Here is a 16,498-nt window from a genome sequence, read left to right as displayed (position 1 = left end):
CTAAACGTGTTAGTCTTAAATCCTTTAATCTCAAATCTTGCTACAATGTACCTCTTAATATATGTTATGTACTCTCGCAACCCAATGTACCTTCTTGTATATAAATAAATAGATTTCAACTGTAAGGGGGTATGGTTTGCACCTTGTTATTCTAATAATGGATAAATAATTCTAATAATGGAAGCGCTAATTATATGAACAAGTGCCATGTATTTATTCAGACGAGAACAACAGCGAACACAAACCAGCGCATATACGAACGGAATGGTTTGTATGTACAAACTTCTCAGTGAACGAAGTTGTTTCTAGCCCGGTATCCGAAATTGCCGTATACGACTTGACCAGTCCCCCTTACATACATCCTATATCCATCCTGTTTGCAGTAGTATGCCCCATATTTCTTCCAACCTAACATCGTGTTTTGTAGACGTTCCTATATTACATTCTCTTAAGATTTTTAAAGCACACACTATTGTATATTATGTTGATTTGCATAGCACCATTATTATATGTAATAATTAATAGTGCTTATTATTATTTACTGAGATCAACCAACATTTCTCAAACCAGAACTATGAGCCATCAATAGGATATAGCTGGTCCATAATATTCTAATAGCATGGACAAGAGTAGGTAATTTCACAACACATGTGGGACTTGAAAAATAATATTTTTATTAAAAGTGAACCAATCACAACTATTCTGCTGTCTGCGGCAATGGACGGGTACCTTTGGACGTAAATTGGTTCGTAGGAAAGAGTTAGTGCCTTAAAACAAATATAACTGGGAATATACCACATTGGTACTATATACAGGAGTAAAATAAGGAATAAAACCATTTTGTCATATATGTGCTATCATGAACGAGAACGGGTTGGAGTATAGTAGGGTGTACATGAGGATGGTAGGATGTACTTAGAGGATGGTATGGTGTATTTAATTATGGTAGGATGTACTTAAGTATGGTAGGATGTACTTGAGGATGGTAGGATGCACTTCAGGATGGTAGGATGTACTTGAGGATGGTAGGATGCACTTCAGGATGGTAGGGTGTACTTGAGGATGGTAGGATGTACATGAGGATGGTAGGATGTACTTGAGAATGGTAGGATGTACTTGAGGGTGGTAGGATATACTTGAGGATGGTAGGATGTACTAGAGGATGGAAGGGTGTACTTGAGGATGGTAGGATGTACTTGAGGACGGTAAGGTGCACTTGAGAATGGTAGGATGTACTTGAGGATGGTAGGATGTACTTGAGGATGGTAGGGTGCACTTGAGGATGGTAGGATGTACTTAGAGGATGGTATGGTACGTGTACTTAATTATGGTAGGGTGTACTTAAGTATGGTAGGATGTACTTAAGGATGGTAGGATGCACTTGAGGATGGTAGGATGTACTTCAGGATGGTAGGATGCACTTGAGGATGGTAAGGTGTAATTGAGGATGGTAGGATGTACGTGAGGATGGTAGGATGTACTTGAGAATGGTAGGATGTACTTGAGGGTGGTAGGATATATTTGAGGATGGTAGGATGTACTTGAGGATGGTATGATGTACTTGAAGAGTGTAGGGTGTACGTGCGGATGGTAGGATGTACTTCGGGATGGTAGGGTGTATTTAAGTATGGTAGGATGTACTTGAGGATGGTAGGATGTACTTAAGTATGGTAGGATGTACTTGAGGATTGTAGGATGTACTTGAGGATGGTAGGATGTACTTGAGGATGGTAGGATGTACTTGAGGATGGTAGGATGTACTTAAGTATGGTAGGATGTACTTGAGGATTGTAGGATGTACTTGAGGATGGTAGGATGTACTTGAGGATGGAAGGATGTACTTGAGGATGGTAGGATGTACTTACGTATGGTACGATGTACTTGAGGATTGTAAGATGTACGTGATTATGGTAGGGTGTACGTGAGGATGGAAGGATGTACTTGAGGATGGTAGGGTGTACATGAGGATGGTAGGATGTATTTGAGGATGGTAGGATGTACGTGAGGATGGTAGGATGTACTTGAGGATGGTAGGATGCACTTGAGGATGGTAGGGTGCACTTGAGAATGGTAGGATGCACTTGAGGGTGGTAGGATGTACTTGAGGATGGTAGAGTGCACTTGAGGATGGTAGGATGTACTTAGAGGATGGTATGGTGTACTTAATTATGGTAGGGTGTACTTAAGTATGGTAGGATGTACTTGAGGATGGTAGGATGCACTTGAGGATAGTAGGATGTACTTCAGGATGGTAGGATGCACTTGAGGATGGTAGGGTGTACTTGAGGATGGTAGGATGTACGTGAGGATGGTAGGATGTACTTGAGAATGGTAGGATGTACTTGAGGGTGGTAGGATATACTTGAGGATGGTAGGATGTACTTGAGGAGTGTAGGGTGTACTTGAGGATGGTAGGATATACTTGAGGATGGTAGGATGTACTTAAGTATAGTAGGATGTACTTGAGGATGGTAGGATATACTTAAGTATGGTAGGATGTACTTGAGGATTGTTGGATGTACCTGAGGATTGTAGGATGTACTTGAGGATGGTAGGATGTACTTGAGGATGGTAGGATGTACTTGAGGATGGTAGGATGTACTTGAGGATTGTAGGATGTACTTGAGGATTGTAGGGTGCACTTGCGGATGGTAGGATGTACTTAAAGGATGGTATGGTGTACTTAATTATGGTAGGGTGTACTTAAGTATGATAGGATGCACTTGAGGATGGTAGGATGCACTTGAGGATGGTAGGATGTACTTCAGGATGGTAGGATGAACTTGAGGATGGTAAGGTGTACTTGAGGATGGTAGGATGTACGTGAGGATGGTAGGATGTACTTGAGGATGGTAGGGTGTATTTGAGGATGGTAGGATGTACTTAAGGATGGTAGGATGTACTTAAGTATGGTAGGATGTACTTGAGGATTGTAGGATGTACTTGAGGATGGTAGGATGTACTTGAGGATGGTAGGATGTACTTGAGGATGGTAGGATATACTTAAGTATGGTAGGATGTACTTGAGGATTGTAGGATGTACTTGAGGATGGTAGGATGTACTTGAGGATGGTAGGATGTACTTGAGGATGGTAGGATGTACTTAAGTATGGTAGGATGTACTTGAGGATTGTAGGATGTACTTGAGGATGGTAGGATGTACTTGACTATGGTAGGATGTACTTGAGGATGGTAGGATGTACTTAAGTATGGTAGGATGTACTTGAGGATTGTAGGATGTACGTGAGGATGGTAGAGTGTACGTGAGGATGGTAGGATGTACTTGAGGATGGTAGGATGTACGTGAGGATGGTAGGATGTACTTGAGGATGGTAGGGTGTATGTGAGGATGGTGGGATGCACTTGAGGATGGTAGGGTGCACTTGAGAATTTTAGGATGTACTTGAGGATGGTAGGATGCACTTGAGGACGGTAGGATGTACTTCAGGATGGTAGGATGCACTTGAGGATGGTAGGGTGTACTCGAGGATGGTAGGATGTACTTGAGGATGGTAGGATGTACTTCAGGATGGTAGGATGCACTTGAGGATGGTAGGGTGTACTTAAGGATGGTAGGATGTACGTAAGGATGGTAGGATGTACTTGAGAATGGTAGGATGTACTTGAGGGTGGTAGGATATACTTGAGGATGGTAGGATGTACTTGAGAATGGTAGGATGTACTTGAGGGTGGTAGGATATACTTGAGGATGGTAGGATGTACTTGAGGATGGTATGATGTACTTGAGGAGTGTAGGGTGTACGTGTGGATGGTAAGATGTACTTGAGGATGGTAGGATGTACTTGAGGATTGTAGGATGTACTTGAGGATGGTAGGAGGTACTTGAGGATGGTAGGATGTACTTGAGGATGGTAGGATGTACTTGAGGATGATAGGATGTACTTAAGTATGGTAGGATGTACTTGAGGATTGTAGGATGTACTTGAGGATGGTAGGATGTACTTGAGGATGGTAGGATGTACTTGAGGATGGTAGGGTGTACTTGAGGATGGTAGGATGTACTTGAGGATGGTAGGGTGTACATGAGGATGGTAGGATGTACTTGAGGATGGTAGGATGTACGTGAGGATGGTAGGATGTACTTGAGGATGGTAGGGTGTACGTGAGGATGGTAGGATGTACTTGAGGATGGTAGGGTGTACATGAGGATGGTAGGATGTACTTGAGGATGGTAGGATGTACGTGAGGATGGTAGGATGTACTTGAGGATGGAAGGGTGTACTTGAGGATGGTAGGATGTACTTAAGTATGGTAGGATGTACTTGAGGATGGTAGGATGTACTTAAGTATGGTAGGATGTACTTGAGGATTGTAGGATGTACTTGAGGATGGTAGGATGTACTTGAGGATGGTAGGATGTACTTGAGGATGATAGGATGTACTTAAGTATGGTAGGATGTACTTGAGGATTGTAGGATGTACTTGAGGATGGTAGGATGTACTTGAGGATGGGAGGATGTACATAAGTATGGTAGGATGTACTTGAGGATTGTAGGATGTACGTGAGGATGGTAGGGTGTACGTGAGGATGGTAGGATGTACTTGAGGATGGTAGGGTGTACATGAGGATGGTAGGATGTACTTGAGGATGGTAGGATGTACGTGAGGATGGTAGGATGTACTTGAGGATGGTAGGGTGTACTTGAGGATGGTAGGATGCACTTGAGGATAGTAGGGGGTACATGAGGATGGTAGGATGTACTTGAGGATGATAGATGTCATTGCTTCCAAAAACTGTTCTGGTACGTTGTATCCTAAAACTGTTTGCTGGGCTCCCTCCTCTGCTGCATACATGCGGTCCTCCCACACCTGCTGCCATCCTCAGGTTCTCCCACACCTGCTACCATCCTCAGGTCCTCCCACACCTGCTGCCATCCTCAGGTGCTCCCACACCTGCTGCCATCCTCAGGTGCTCCCACACCTGCTGCCATCCTCAGGTCCTTCCACACCTACTGCCATCCTCAGGTCCTCCCACACCTGCTGCCATCCTCAGGTCCTTCCACACCTGCTGCCATCCTCAGGTCCTCCCACACCTGCTGCCATCTTCAGGTCCTCCCACACCTGCTGCCATCCTCCGGCCATCCTTAGATCCTACCTACCTGGCTGCCCTCAGTACATCCCCTATCATTCTTCGCGTCATTCTGACCAATCACAGCTCGCCATAATGACACGTGCCTCAATTGGCTTCCACACATGACAGATCACTGCTGACTGCCATCTTTTTATTCAAAGAAAGTACAATTTCCTTCCTTTTGGAAACGTGACATCAACACTAAATGGAACATAACTCTCAGCACTTGTAAAACAACAATATACGCAGACTAAACATTTTACGATAAAAACGTGGAAAACATTTCAGTTTTTAAGTGACAGATATAAGTGAAGAAGTTTATCATAAATTAATGATAGTATTATTGAACACATGCTTTTATATAGGTTGTGGATTTAGGTTATTGAGTGAAGTTACATGCATGTCAGGTAGGAATTAAGTATCTCTACGTATATTAACATTTACTTTAGAATACAGAAACATTGAACTTGTCACTTAAGGTTCCATTCTCTGGATTTTCATACATATTTATACTTACTAGAGACAAAGATATGGACGGGTTCTCACCTTCAGGAATGGTTGTCGGGTCCTGGCTTATGAACTCCTGATATATAAGGTTGTACACTCCTGTTTCTTTAAGAACTTTCAACATTCCTTCTGAGGGGTCCAGTGCATCTATGTTCCTAGAATGTTATTTGTTATTAAAGTTTTATGGAATACATATGTCAACAATTTCATTTTGATATATATATAAATATATATATATATATATATATATATATATATATATATATATATATATATATATATATATATATATATATATATATATTATTAAATATGACCGAAAAAGTAAGATTAATAATTCTAACACGAATTTTCTCTATCTTTCTTACGTTTCTTTTCACTATTGATGGTAATTCAAAGATCAATTCTCCAAAATTCTCCTCATGAGTAGGCCAGCCTACTCATGAGAAACTCTCCAGACACAAAGCAGAACGCTTTAAAAGAGACCAACGTCGCCTATGCCTTCAAATGCCCTCTTGGGGACTATAAGCCTCAAAAAACCCACGATATAGGCAAGACAACAACATCTCTTTCCAGGCGTTTAATGATGCATAAGCAACAGGGCTCCATTAAGGAACATATAATCTCTTCCCACAAACAAACCATCACCAGAGAAATCTTAGCAAACAACACAGAAATCATCGATAGATACAGCGATAGCAGACGGCTTGACGTCTGCGAGGCACTACACATCAAGAAGTCAACACCAGCAATCAACAGCCAATTAATGCACAACTATATTCTACCCACTTCAAGACTCCGCTCCAATATAGAAGCATCAAGAAATATGGACCAATAGGCTTTCTACAATTACTTCCATTCAATACCCATTGTTTCATGTTCTGTCTTGTGTTTGAATTTAATACCCATTCAATACCCATTGTTGAAAGTTTGTTTTCACCTCATCCACCTCACCCAAATGTAGATATAAACTCGGAAATGTGTAAGCTCTATTCAGTTTCAGTTGTGTGTTTGTAAACTAAAGTCTTTGAAAATGTAATAAGTTTTACGAAACGCGCTCAAGTGTCGCGTCAGACTAGAAATAAAAATGAATTTTGGAGAATTGATCTTTGAATTACCATCAACAGTGAAAAGAAATGTAAGAAAGATAGAGAAAATTCGTGTTAGAATTATTAATCTTACTTTTTCGGTTATATATAATAATATATGTCTACAGGAAAGACTGCTACCAAAATATATATATATATATATATATATATATATATATATATATATATATATATATATATATATATATATATATATATATATATATATATATATATATAGAGAGAGAGAGAGAGAAAGCATTTGAGTATATATTGTGAAAGGGAAGAATCAACAGCAACAAAGCAAGGACTCAGGTTCATGTTGGGTACATTGTGTATTAGAGCCGATTCAACAAGACGGCGTCTGTGTAGAGAGAGTAAAGGCAGGAAAGATTATTTTGGCGGAAGACCAATCTTCCTTGACCAATCTTGACTGGTCTTCCTCCAAAATAATCTTTCCTACCTCTACTCTACGCAGACGCCGTCTTGTTGAATCGGCTCTAATACACAATGTACCCAACATGAACCTGAGTCCTTGCTTTGTTGCTGTTGATTCTTCCCTTTCATAGTATATACTCAAATGTTCTAATCCTTCTAACAAACGTGACCTAACAGAAGCTTACCCTTCCATTTATCTTTCTTTTTCTTTCCTTTTTTCGTTTTGTTTCCCCTAGTTTTCTCTGACGATCCCTTGATTATTCCTATTACTATCCCCTTCTTATTCCTTTTACCATCCCTCTTCTTATTGGGATGTTATAAATAAGAGCTGCCTCGTATGGGTCAATAGGCCTTCTGCAGTTACCTTTGTTCTTATGTTCTTATTCGTATCCCCCTTTATTACACATTACCTTTCGTACCTTTTGTCTTGCTTGTCTTCCTCTAAGATTTTCTTCTCCTCACCTCTCTCTTTCCTATTTATTGCCATCTCCTCCTTCCCCTCATTACGGGCTCACCATAGTCTGTGCTACATGGACACTTCGTTCTGAGTAGCTAATTCTAAAACAACAACAACAACTTCCCCTCATCATCCCTCCTGTGCCAGGTAAGTCCACTACGGGCTCGCCATAGCCCGTGCTACTTGCTCCGCTCCTGTGCCAGGTAAAATACGGGCTCACCATAGCCCGTGCTACTTGCTCCTATCCTGTGCCAGGTAAAATACGGGCTCACCATAGCCCGTGCTACTTGCTCCGCTCCTGTGCCAGGTAAAATACGGGCTCACCATAGCCCGTGCTACTTGCTCCTATCCTGTGCCAGGTAAAATACGGGCTCACCATAGCCCGTGCTACTTGCTCCTATCCTGTGCCAGGTAAAATACGGGCTCACCATAGCCCGTGCTACTTGCTCCTATCCTGTGCCAGGTAAAATACGGGCTCACCATAGCCCGTGCTACTTGCTCCTATCCTGTGCCAGGTAAAATACGGGCTCACCATAGCCCGTGCTACTTGCTCCGCTCCTGTGCCAGGTAAAATACGGGCTCACCATAGCCCGTGCTACTTGCTCCGCTCCTGTGCCAGGTAAAATACGGGCTCACCATAGCCCGTGCTACTTGCTCCGCTCCTGTGCCAGGTAAAATACGGGCTCACCATAGCCCGTGCTACTTGCTCCTATCCTGTGCCAGGTAAAATACGGGCTCACCATAGCCCGTGCTACTTGCTCCGCTCCTGTGCCAGGTAAAATACGGGCTCACCATAGCCCGTGCTACTTGCTCCTATCCTGTGCCAGGTAAAATACGGGCTCACCATAGCCCGTGCTACTTGCTCCTATCCTGTGCCAGGTAAAATACGGGCTCACCATAGCCCGTGCTACTTGCTCCTATCCTGTGCCAGGTAAAATACGGGCTCACCATAGCCCGTGCTACTTGCTCCTATCCTGTGCCAGGTAAAATACGGGCTCACCATAGCCCGTGCTACTTGCTCCGCTCCTGTGCCAGGTAAAATACGGGCTCACCATAGCCCGTGCTACTTGCTCCGCTCCTGTGCCAGGTAAAATACGGGCTCACCATAGCCCGTGCTACTTGCTCCGCTCCTGTGCCAGGTAAAATACGGGCTCACCATAGCCCGTGCTACTTGCTCCGCTCCTGTGCCAGGTAAAATACGGGCTCACCATAGCCCGTGCTACTTGCTCCGCTCCTGTGCCAGGTAAAATACGGGCTCGCCATAGCCCCTGCTGCTTGGAACTTGTTCCGAGTAGCTGAATCTATAACAACAACAACATTCCCCTCATCACAATCGACTTGAGTATGGCCCAGGACGGACCGAAACGTCGTCGTCCCTTCACTTTCTAGTGTGTGGTTTGGTCAACTTAAAGATTCTAACACGAATCTTCTCAATATTTTTTATGTTTTTCTTCACTGTCGAGGGTAGTTGAAAAATTAACTCTACAAAGTTCCTTTTCACACATTATTTATGGTTTGACACCTAGGAAAGCATTTCGCAAGTCACTCCTTACATTTTCAAAAACAAGTTTTACATGCAATATCAAGACTTATATTCGCTTGGGGTGAGGAGATACAGGACATGATCGAGATGGACAAGTAGATGAATGGCATTTGGGCATAAACAGTAATGTGTGTTTTTATGTTCTTGCTTCAACGGTTTTTGTGTTTGTTCGGGGTCTTGAAGTGGGTAGAATGTAATTATGTGTTATTTTAGCTGTTGATTCGCTGGTTTTGACTTTTTGATGTGTAAGGCCTAGTAGTAGGGATAGCGGTCCAGCGACGATTTAGAATTTTTTGGGCCAGTCCTCCATAGACTGTCAGGGTTTCCAGGTAAATTTCCCAGTCACTTATAGACTGCCAGGGATTCCAGTTAAATTTGGTCAGTCCTCCATACGCTGCCAGGGTTTCCAGGTAAATTTCCCAGTTTCCGATTTGGAGTTAAAGGTTTCTTATGGCAGAAATTGAAAATACTTTCAGAGTTCATAGAAGTTTGTTATGAAAATTTGTTTATTACGTTAGGTTAGGTAAGTTAGGTTAGGTTATGTAAGTTAGGTTAGGTTAGGTAAGTTTGGTTATGTTAGGTTGGATAAGTTAGGTTAGGTAAGTTACATTAGGGTATGTTATGTAAGGTTAGGTAAATTAGGTTAGGTTAGGTTAAATAAGTTAGGTTAGGTTAAATAATTTAGACAAGGCTAGGTAAGTTACATTAAGTTAGGTTAGGTAAGTTATGTTAAGTTAGGTTACGTTAAGTTAGGTTATGTAATTTATGTTAGGTTTGGTTAGATAAATTAGGTTAGGTTAGGTAAGTTACATTAAGTTAAGATAGGTTAGGTTATATAAGTTAAATTAAATTAGGATAGGTTAGGTTAAGTAAGTTAAGTTTTGTAAGGTAAGGTTAGATTTGGTAAGTTATATCAGGTAGGGAAGGAATAGGTTAGGGTAGATAGGATGATGCAGTGTTGTTCAGAGAACAGTTTTAATGTAAAGTGACTAAGGAAATATATTTTAACAGAAGTTTAAGTTTGATATGAAAAGCTGAACTAATTACATTTGAGAGTGTTATTTAATGCCTGAAGATGTCCTAGAGAACAATATTGATGTCTTAGAGAACAACTTTGATGAACGAAGGAGAATTAGAGAACAACTTTGATGAACGAAGGTGAATTAGAAAACAGCTTTGATGAACGAAGGTGAGTTAGGGAATAGCTTTTATGCACGAAGATGATTTAGAGAATAACTTTGATGACTGAGATTAACATATGATGTCTCTGAGAATAACTTTGATGTTTTAGAAAGCTTCTCTGATGAACGAAGGTGTCTTAGAGAATAACTTTTGAGGACAAGAGTAGTATTTTGACGTCTTTGAGAATAACTTTTCAGGACATGAGTAGTATTTTAGGCGTCTTTGAGTGCGTTATTAATGTCTTTAAGTGTGTTATTGATGTGTTTGGGTGTGTCTTTGGAGGCTTTGATGTTTTTGAGTGAGTGCTTGATATCTTGAAGAGTGCTTTTGATGGCTCAAAGAGTGTCTTTGACTATTTTCTTACTCCATGAAGTGTAAGGTTAGTTAAGAAAGAATTGAACGAAGCTACACTTGACTATTTACAGTTGATTGACGAATAATTTACGTTAAAAAATTACAAAAAAAGATGATGAACATGGCTATCTTCAGTTGATTGACGAATACCTTTAGTTAAAAAAATGATGAATCTTACTATTGTTAGTTGATTGGCGAATACTTTTAGTTACAAAACGACAAGAAAAGATGTTGAATATGACTATTTTCATTTGATTGACAAGTATTTTTATTTAAGAAATGATGAACATGAGTATTTTTTAGTTGATTGACGATTATTTTGGTTAAAACAGCAAGAAAAAGAATGCCTTGGTAAATTTGTTACTGTATAAAATGAAGATTTGTTTTAGTGAAGATTTGTTTAAGAACAGTGTTGTGAAGAACATTCTGAAAACATGGAGAATATGACAAAGAACACAGAAAACATATAGGAGAAGGTGATGAACACAGTGACCATGAGGGGAACATAAACTGAACATGCTGTGAACATTTTGCAGAACATGTAAGAGAATGTGATGAACTTGTGAAGAACATGCTAATGTTCTTATGGGAACATTATGAGAACATCACAAAGAATGTAGAAAACATGTAAGAAAAGCTGATGAGCATAGTGAACATGCGCGGAATATGAACTTGCAGAGAACATGAAAACATGACAAAGAACACAGAAAACATGAAGAATATGACAAAGAACACATAAAAAATGGAAAAACAGGAGAAAAACATGGAATGGGCATTTGTGAGGATATTTTAAGAACATGGAGAGAACATACAAATACAGTACGATTATTGAAAATTTGGATAAGTTGGAGAATGAGCAAGATGAAGCGGGAGTAGGGGGTGAGGGCGAGATGAAGCGGGAGTAGGGGGTGAGGGCGAGATGAAGCGGGAGTAGGGGGTGAGGGCGAGATGAAGCGGGAGTAGGGGGTGAGGGCGAGATGAGGGAGTAGGGGGTGAGGGCGAGATGAAGCGGGAGTAGGGGGTGAGGGCGAGATGAAGCGGGAGTAGGGGGTGAGGGCGAGATGAAGCGGGAGTAGGGGGTGAGGGCGAGATGAAGCGGGAGTAAGGGGTGAGGGCGAGATGAAGCGGGGGTAAGGGGTGAGGGTGAGATGAATGAGGGAGTTGGGGGTGAGGGCGAGATGCAGCGGGAGTAGGGGGGGGGAGACGAGATGAATGAGGGAGTTGGGGGCAGTAAGGGAGGGAAGGTAATTGGTGTGGTAGATAAGGGCGAAAGAGAATTGGGGAGGGAAGGTAAAGGGCGGGAGAGGTAAGGGATGAGGTATGAGAAGGAAAGGGGGGGAGGTAAAAGGTGTGGGAAGATAAGGGCAAAAGGGAGTTGAGGAAGGTAAGGGAGGGAGAAGGTAAGGGGCAGGGGGAGGTAAGGGATGACAAGGTAAGGAGTGATTTGACCGTGTGATTATTACATAGCTGAGTAAACAAAGGATATTGAAGGTAAGGTCCGATCTGACCGTGTGATTTTTATTACCTTGTGAATATTAGCTCGTTAGTGATTATTTACATAGCTGAGTAAAGAAAAGATATTAAAGGAGAGGATATGTTTACTTTTGATAAAGGCAATAGACTGGAGAGCATCTTGATCTGAATTAATTTTAATGAACATAGAACTAAAGCAGAGGACAAGAACTGGAACTCCGTAATTTGCTTTTTGATTTATTTTACAGGGGTCTGAAATGTAGTTGGGTTTTGAATCTCCGGTGATTTGGACTGATAATAAAGAACTTTGACAAATGAACTAACGCAAGGGACTAGAACTAGAATTCGGTAACTGCTTGGATCTTATTTACTACATCTGAAATAGCTACGTTTTAAATTTTAAGGAAAATGATCGGAAAATAACGGAATTTTGACAGGGAACTAAGGCAGGGGACAAGAACTAGAATTCGGTAACTCTATTTTCTTTACTTACTCAGTTAGAAGTATGTCTGCTTTAAATTTCGGGAAAATCTTTGAGTTATTATCGGTGATATGAGAGGCGGTAAGGTAGGGGACCGGAGCTGGAGTTCAGTAATTGTTTGGATAAATTTTGCTATGTCTGAAATGACTAGGTTTATAATTTCAGGGATATTAATTAAGTATTACCGAAGATTTGAGAGGGGACAGGCAGGGACAGGAGTTAGAGTTCGTTAACTGCTTTGATTTGATTTATTATGTTTGAAATATAACTGTTTAAAAATGTAGGGAAATTTTTTTGGGTATTAACGAAGATATGAGAGGGGGTTTAAGGCAAAAACAAGAACTGGAGCTCAGTAACCAAATTATTGTATTTTTCTACATCTAAAATAGCTGTTTTAAATCTCGAAGAAATTGATTCGATACTAAAGAAGTTGTAATAGTAAACTAATGCAGGGAACAGGAACTAGAACTTATTTACTGACTTGATCTCATTTACTACATCTGAAATATGACTGTTTAAAATTAGGCTAATATTGGGGTAATAGTAGCGAAATTATGCCTATAAAATGCGGTCTCTGAAAAATTTGGGCCTTAAAACAGATTCTGATTAATTTCGGTCTTTCACTGGACTCTGACTATTTTCAGGCTGAAACTGGACTCTGTCAAATTTGGGTCTCAAACTGGACTCTGATGAAAATTGGTCTGAAAATGGACTCTAAATACTTTTGGGCTCAAACTGGACTCTTTCGGTCTTTTCGTAATTTTCGGTCTTTTACTGGACTATGAAGAACATCGGTCTTGTACTGGAATTTGAAATTTTTTCGGTCTTATATGATCTTTGAAATTATTTGGTGCAAAATGGTCTCTGTCATATTTTGATCTTCAACTGATCTCTGAATATTTACAGGCACAAACTGGACTCAGACATTATTTCGGTATCAGCTGGTCTCTGACTAATTTAGGTCTGAAAATGTTTTCTGACTAATTTAGGTCTGAAAATGGTATCTGAAGGAAATCGGTCTTCAACTGGACTCTGAATACCTGTCGGTCTTTTTACAGATGAAATAGCCATGAATGAGTATAAAAACTAAAACTTACTGCTAAGATGTCTATTTTCCTTAGCAAAAATTCTATGACAATTTTCTCTGAAAATGGTCTTATTTATAAATTTCGGTCTTAAACTCGTAAATAAACTTCTATGATTATATGAACTCTAAAATATTTTCATAAAACTGAACTCTGAAAATTTTTGTATTTCCTCCTTATGAATGAATGAGTGATTTTTCAAAAAAAAAAAAAATAAAAAAATTGAATGTAGAGTTTATTTACAGTAAGATGGGAGCGGACTTTGCCCCCTGAATTTTTCTATAAGATTTTTTTTTTTAGATATATACAAGAGTTGTTACATTCTTGTACAGCCACTAGTACGCGTAGCGTTTCGGGCAAGTCCTTAATCCTATGGTCCCTGGAATACGATCCCCTGCCGCGAAGAATCGTTTTTTCATCCAAGTACACATTTTACTGTTGCGTTAAACAGAGGCTACAGTTAAGGAATTGCACCCAGTAAATCCTCCCCGGCCAGGATACGAACCCATGACATAGCGCTCGCGGAACGCCAGGCGAGTGTCTTACCACTACACCACGGAGACTGTATTTTCTTAACAAACTTTTTTTGAACTCTGAAATTATTTTCAATTTCTGCCATAAGAAACATTTAACTCCAAATCGGAAACTGGGAAATTTACCTGGAATCCCTGGCAGAGTATGGAGGACTGACCAAATTTACCTGGGACCCCTGGCAGTCTATGAGTGACTGGGAAATTTACCTGGAATCCCTGGCAGTCTATGAGTGACTGGGAAATTTACCTGGAAACCCTGGCAGTCTATGAACGACTGACTCAAAAATATTCTCCTGTTGTTTGGGTATTGTTAATCACCTTGAGAGAGACGTTGTTGTCTTGCCAATGTACTGAGATCTTTGTATACAAACCTGCTTATGCATATGGAAATATCAAGACCCACGAGCATGGAAACCCCACTTCGGCTAATCATCAGCCAGATTCCCACACCCACATACAGACTGGCTAAACGACTCAACAGTCTGCTGACTCCTTATGTGCCTTGTGCTTTTAGCCTGAAGTCTCTATAGGAATTTGTTGAATTACTGTGGGGATCATGAGACACAGGGATAAGAGCCTCTCTGGATGTGGAGTTGCTGTTTACCAACGTGCCTGTAGACAAAACATTCAGGATGGACAGAATGTATTGTGATCCGGCTTGTACCCCTCTAGACATACCAGAGAGCATACTGAGGAAGTTACTCGAAGCCTGCACTAAAGAGGCTCCTTTCCTGAATGCCGATGGGCACATGTATAAACAGGTAGATGGGGATGCCATGGGTTCTCCCCTAGGTGTCCTGTTTTTAAACTTCTTCATGGGTACCATAGAGCAGAGGGTTTTAGCTGACATGGACTTGAAAGCTGCCCTTTCTAGATGTAATAGTCGCAGAAAGAAATGGTGGCTTCCTCTCTGCAGTCTACACTAAGGAAACGAACATAGGAATGTGTCTTAATGCCAATAGTGACTGTCCAGACAGGTACAAGCGAAGTGTTGTCAACGCTTACGTCGATTGAGCTCTCACAGCTCTGGTTGGAAGCATGTCGACAAAGAACTCTGCTTCGACGAAGTAAGGCAGGTCCTAGTCAACAATGGCTTCTCTAAGGGTTATGTTGAAGACGTCATAGAAAGAAAGGTGACACGCCATGCAACCACTGAAGAAATCAACAAACACGACAATTGTACCTCCTATTTGACTGTTTTCAAGGAACTGCTTTTCAACGGTTCATAAAAACGGAGGAGAGTGTCCTGAAACATATTAGTAATAGGAACGTTATCCACACAGACACAAGCCAGAGGATACAATTAACATTTTACAATAAAAACAAGAAGATAGCCAACCCTACTTATGAAGAACTCTCCAGATACCAAACAGAATGCCTTGAAAGAAACCGACGTCATCTATGCCTTCACATGCCCACTTGGGGAAGGTCAGCCCCAAAGATCTCAGTATATAGGCAAGACAACATCTCTAGGCAATTAACAATGCACAAACAACAGGGCTCCATCAAGGAGCATATAATCTCACACAACCAGACCATCACAAGAGACATTTTAAAAAGCAACACAGAAATTATCAGTAGATACAACGACAATAGGAGACTCAACATCAGCGAGGCCCTACACATCAAAAAGTCAAAACCAGCAACCAACAGCCCATTAACACATAATTACATTCTATCCATTTCAAGACCCCGAACCAACACAGAAACCGTTGACGCAAGAACATAAAACACGCAGTACCGTTAATACCCCATATGCTATTCATCTGCTAATTCATCTCAATCATGTTCACCTCACGCCTCACTCTCCACCTCATGTGCATTTCGCTTGGGGTGTATCACCTCACCCCAAACGAATATAAGCGTTGACATTGCATGTAAAACTTGTCACTGAAAATGTAAGGAGTGACTTGCACAACGCTTCCTTAGGCGTCAGACCATAAATAAAGTGTGAACGGATCTTTGGAGCGTTCATTTTTCAACTTCCCTCGACAGTGAAGAAAAACATAAATATATTGAGAAGATTGGGTTAGAATCATTAATCTTACCCTTTCGGTTATATTTAATAACATATGTTTACATGAAAGACTGCTACCAAAATAAACTAATATATTATGACTTATATATATATGACTTATCATATATCTTATCATATATATATGACTTATCTTTGCCCATCTGGCCTCTCTTTCCTCTCTGTCTCTTTCGTTACTAGATACTTTCTTCCTCATCAGGCTTCTTGCTGTTTTCTTTTACTTTATTATT

At 40.8% G+C, this 16,498-nt stretch overlaps 1 protein-coding gene across 4 annotated transcripts in view; it reads right to left on the bottom strand.

Moving 5' to 3' along the window:
* LOC123751325 (methyltransferase-like protein 27) overlaps positions 1 to 16,498 on the bottom strand; it is a 233,598-nt gene that overhangs the window by 136,150 nt on the left and 80,950 nt on the right. For all 4 annotated transcript variants that reach the window (XM_069305541.1, XM_069305540.1, XM_069305543.1 and 1 more), the window contains exon 4: positions 5,639 to 5,754. In XM_069305541.1, coding sequence (XP_069161642.1) covers positions 5,639 to 5,754 — 116 coding nt within the window. The remainder of the gene's footprint in view (positions 1 to 5,638; positions 5,755 to 16,498) is intronic.

The sequence above is a fragment of the Procambarus clarkii genome, chromosome 55 (genome assembly GCF_040958095.1).
Source record: "Procambarus clarkii isolate CNS0578487 chromosome 55, FALCON_Pclarkii_2.0, whole genome shotgun sequence".
Classification (NCBI taxonomy): Eukaryota; Metazoa; Arthropoda; class Malacostraca; order Decapoda; family Cambaridae; genus Procambarus; species Procambarus clarkii.
This window is presented reverse-complemented; position numbering and strand designations above follow the sequence as displayed.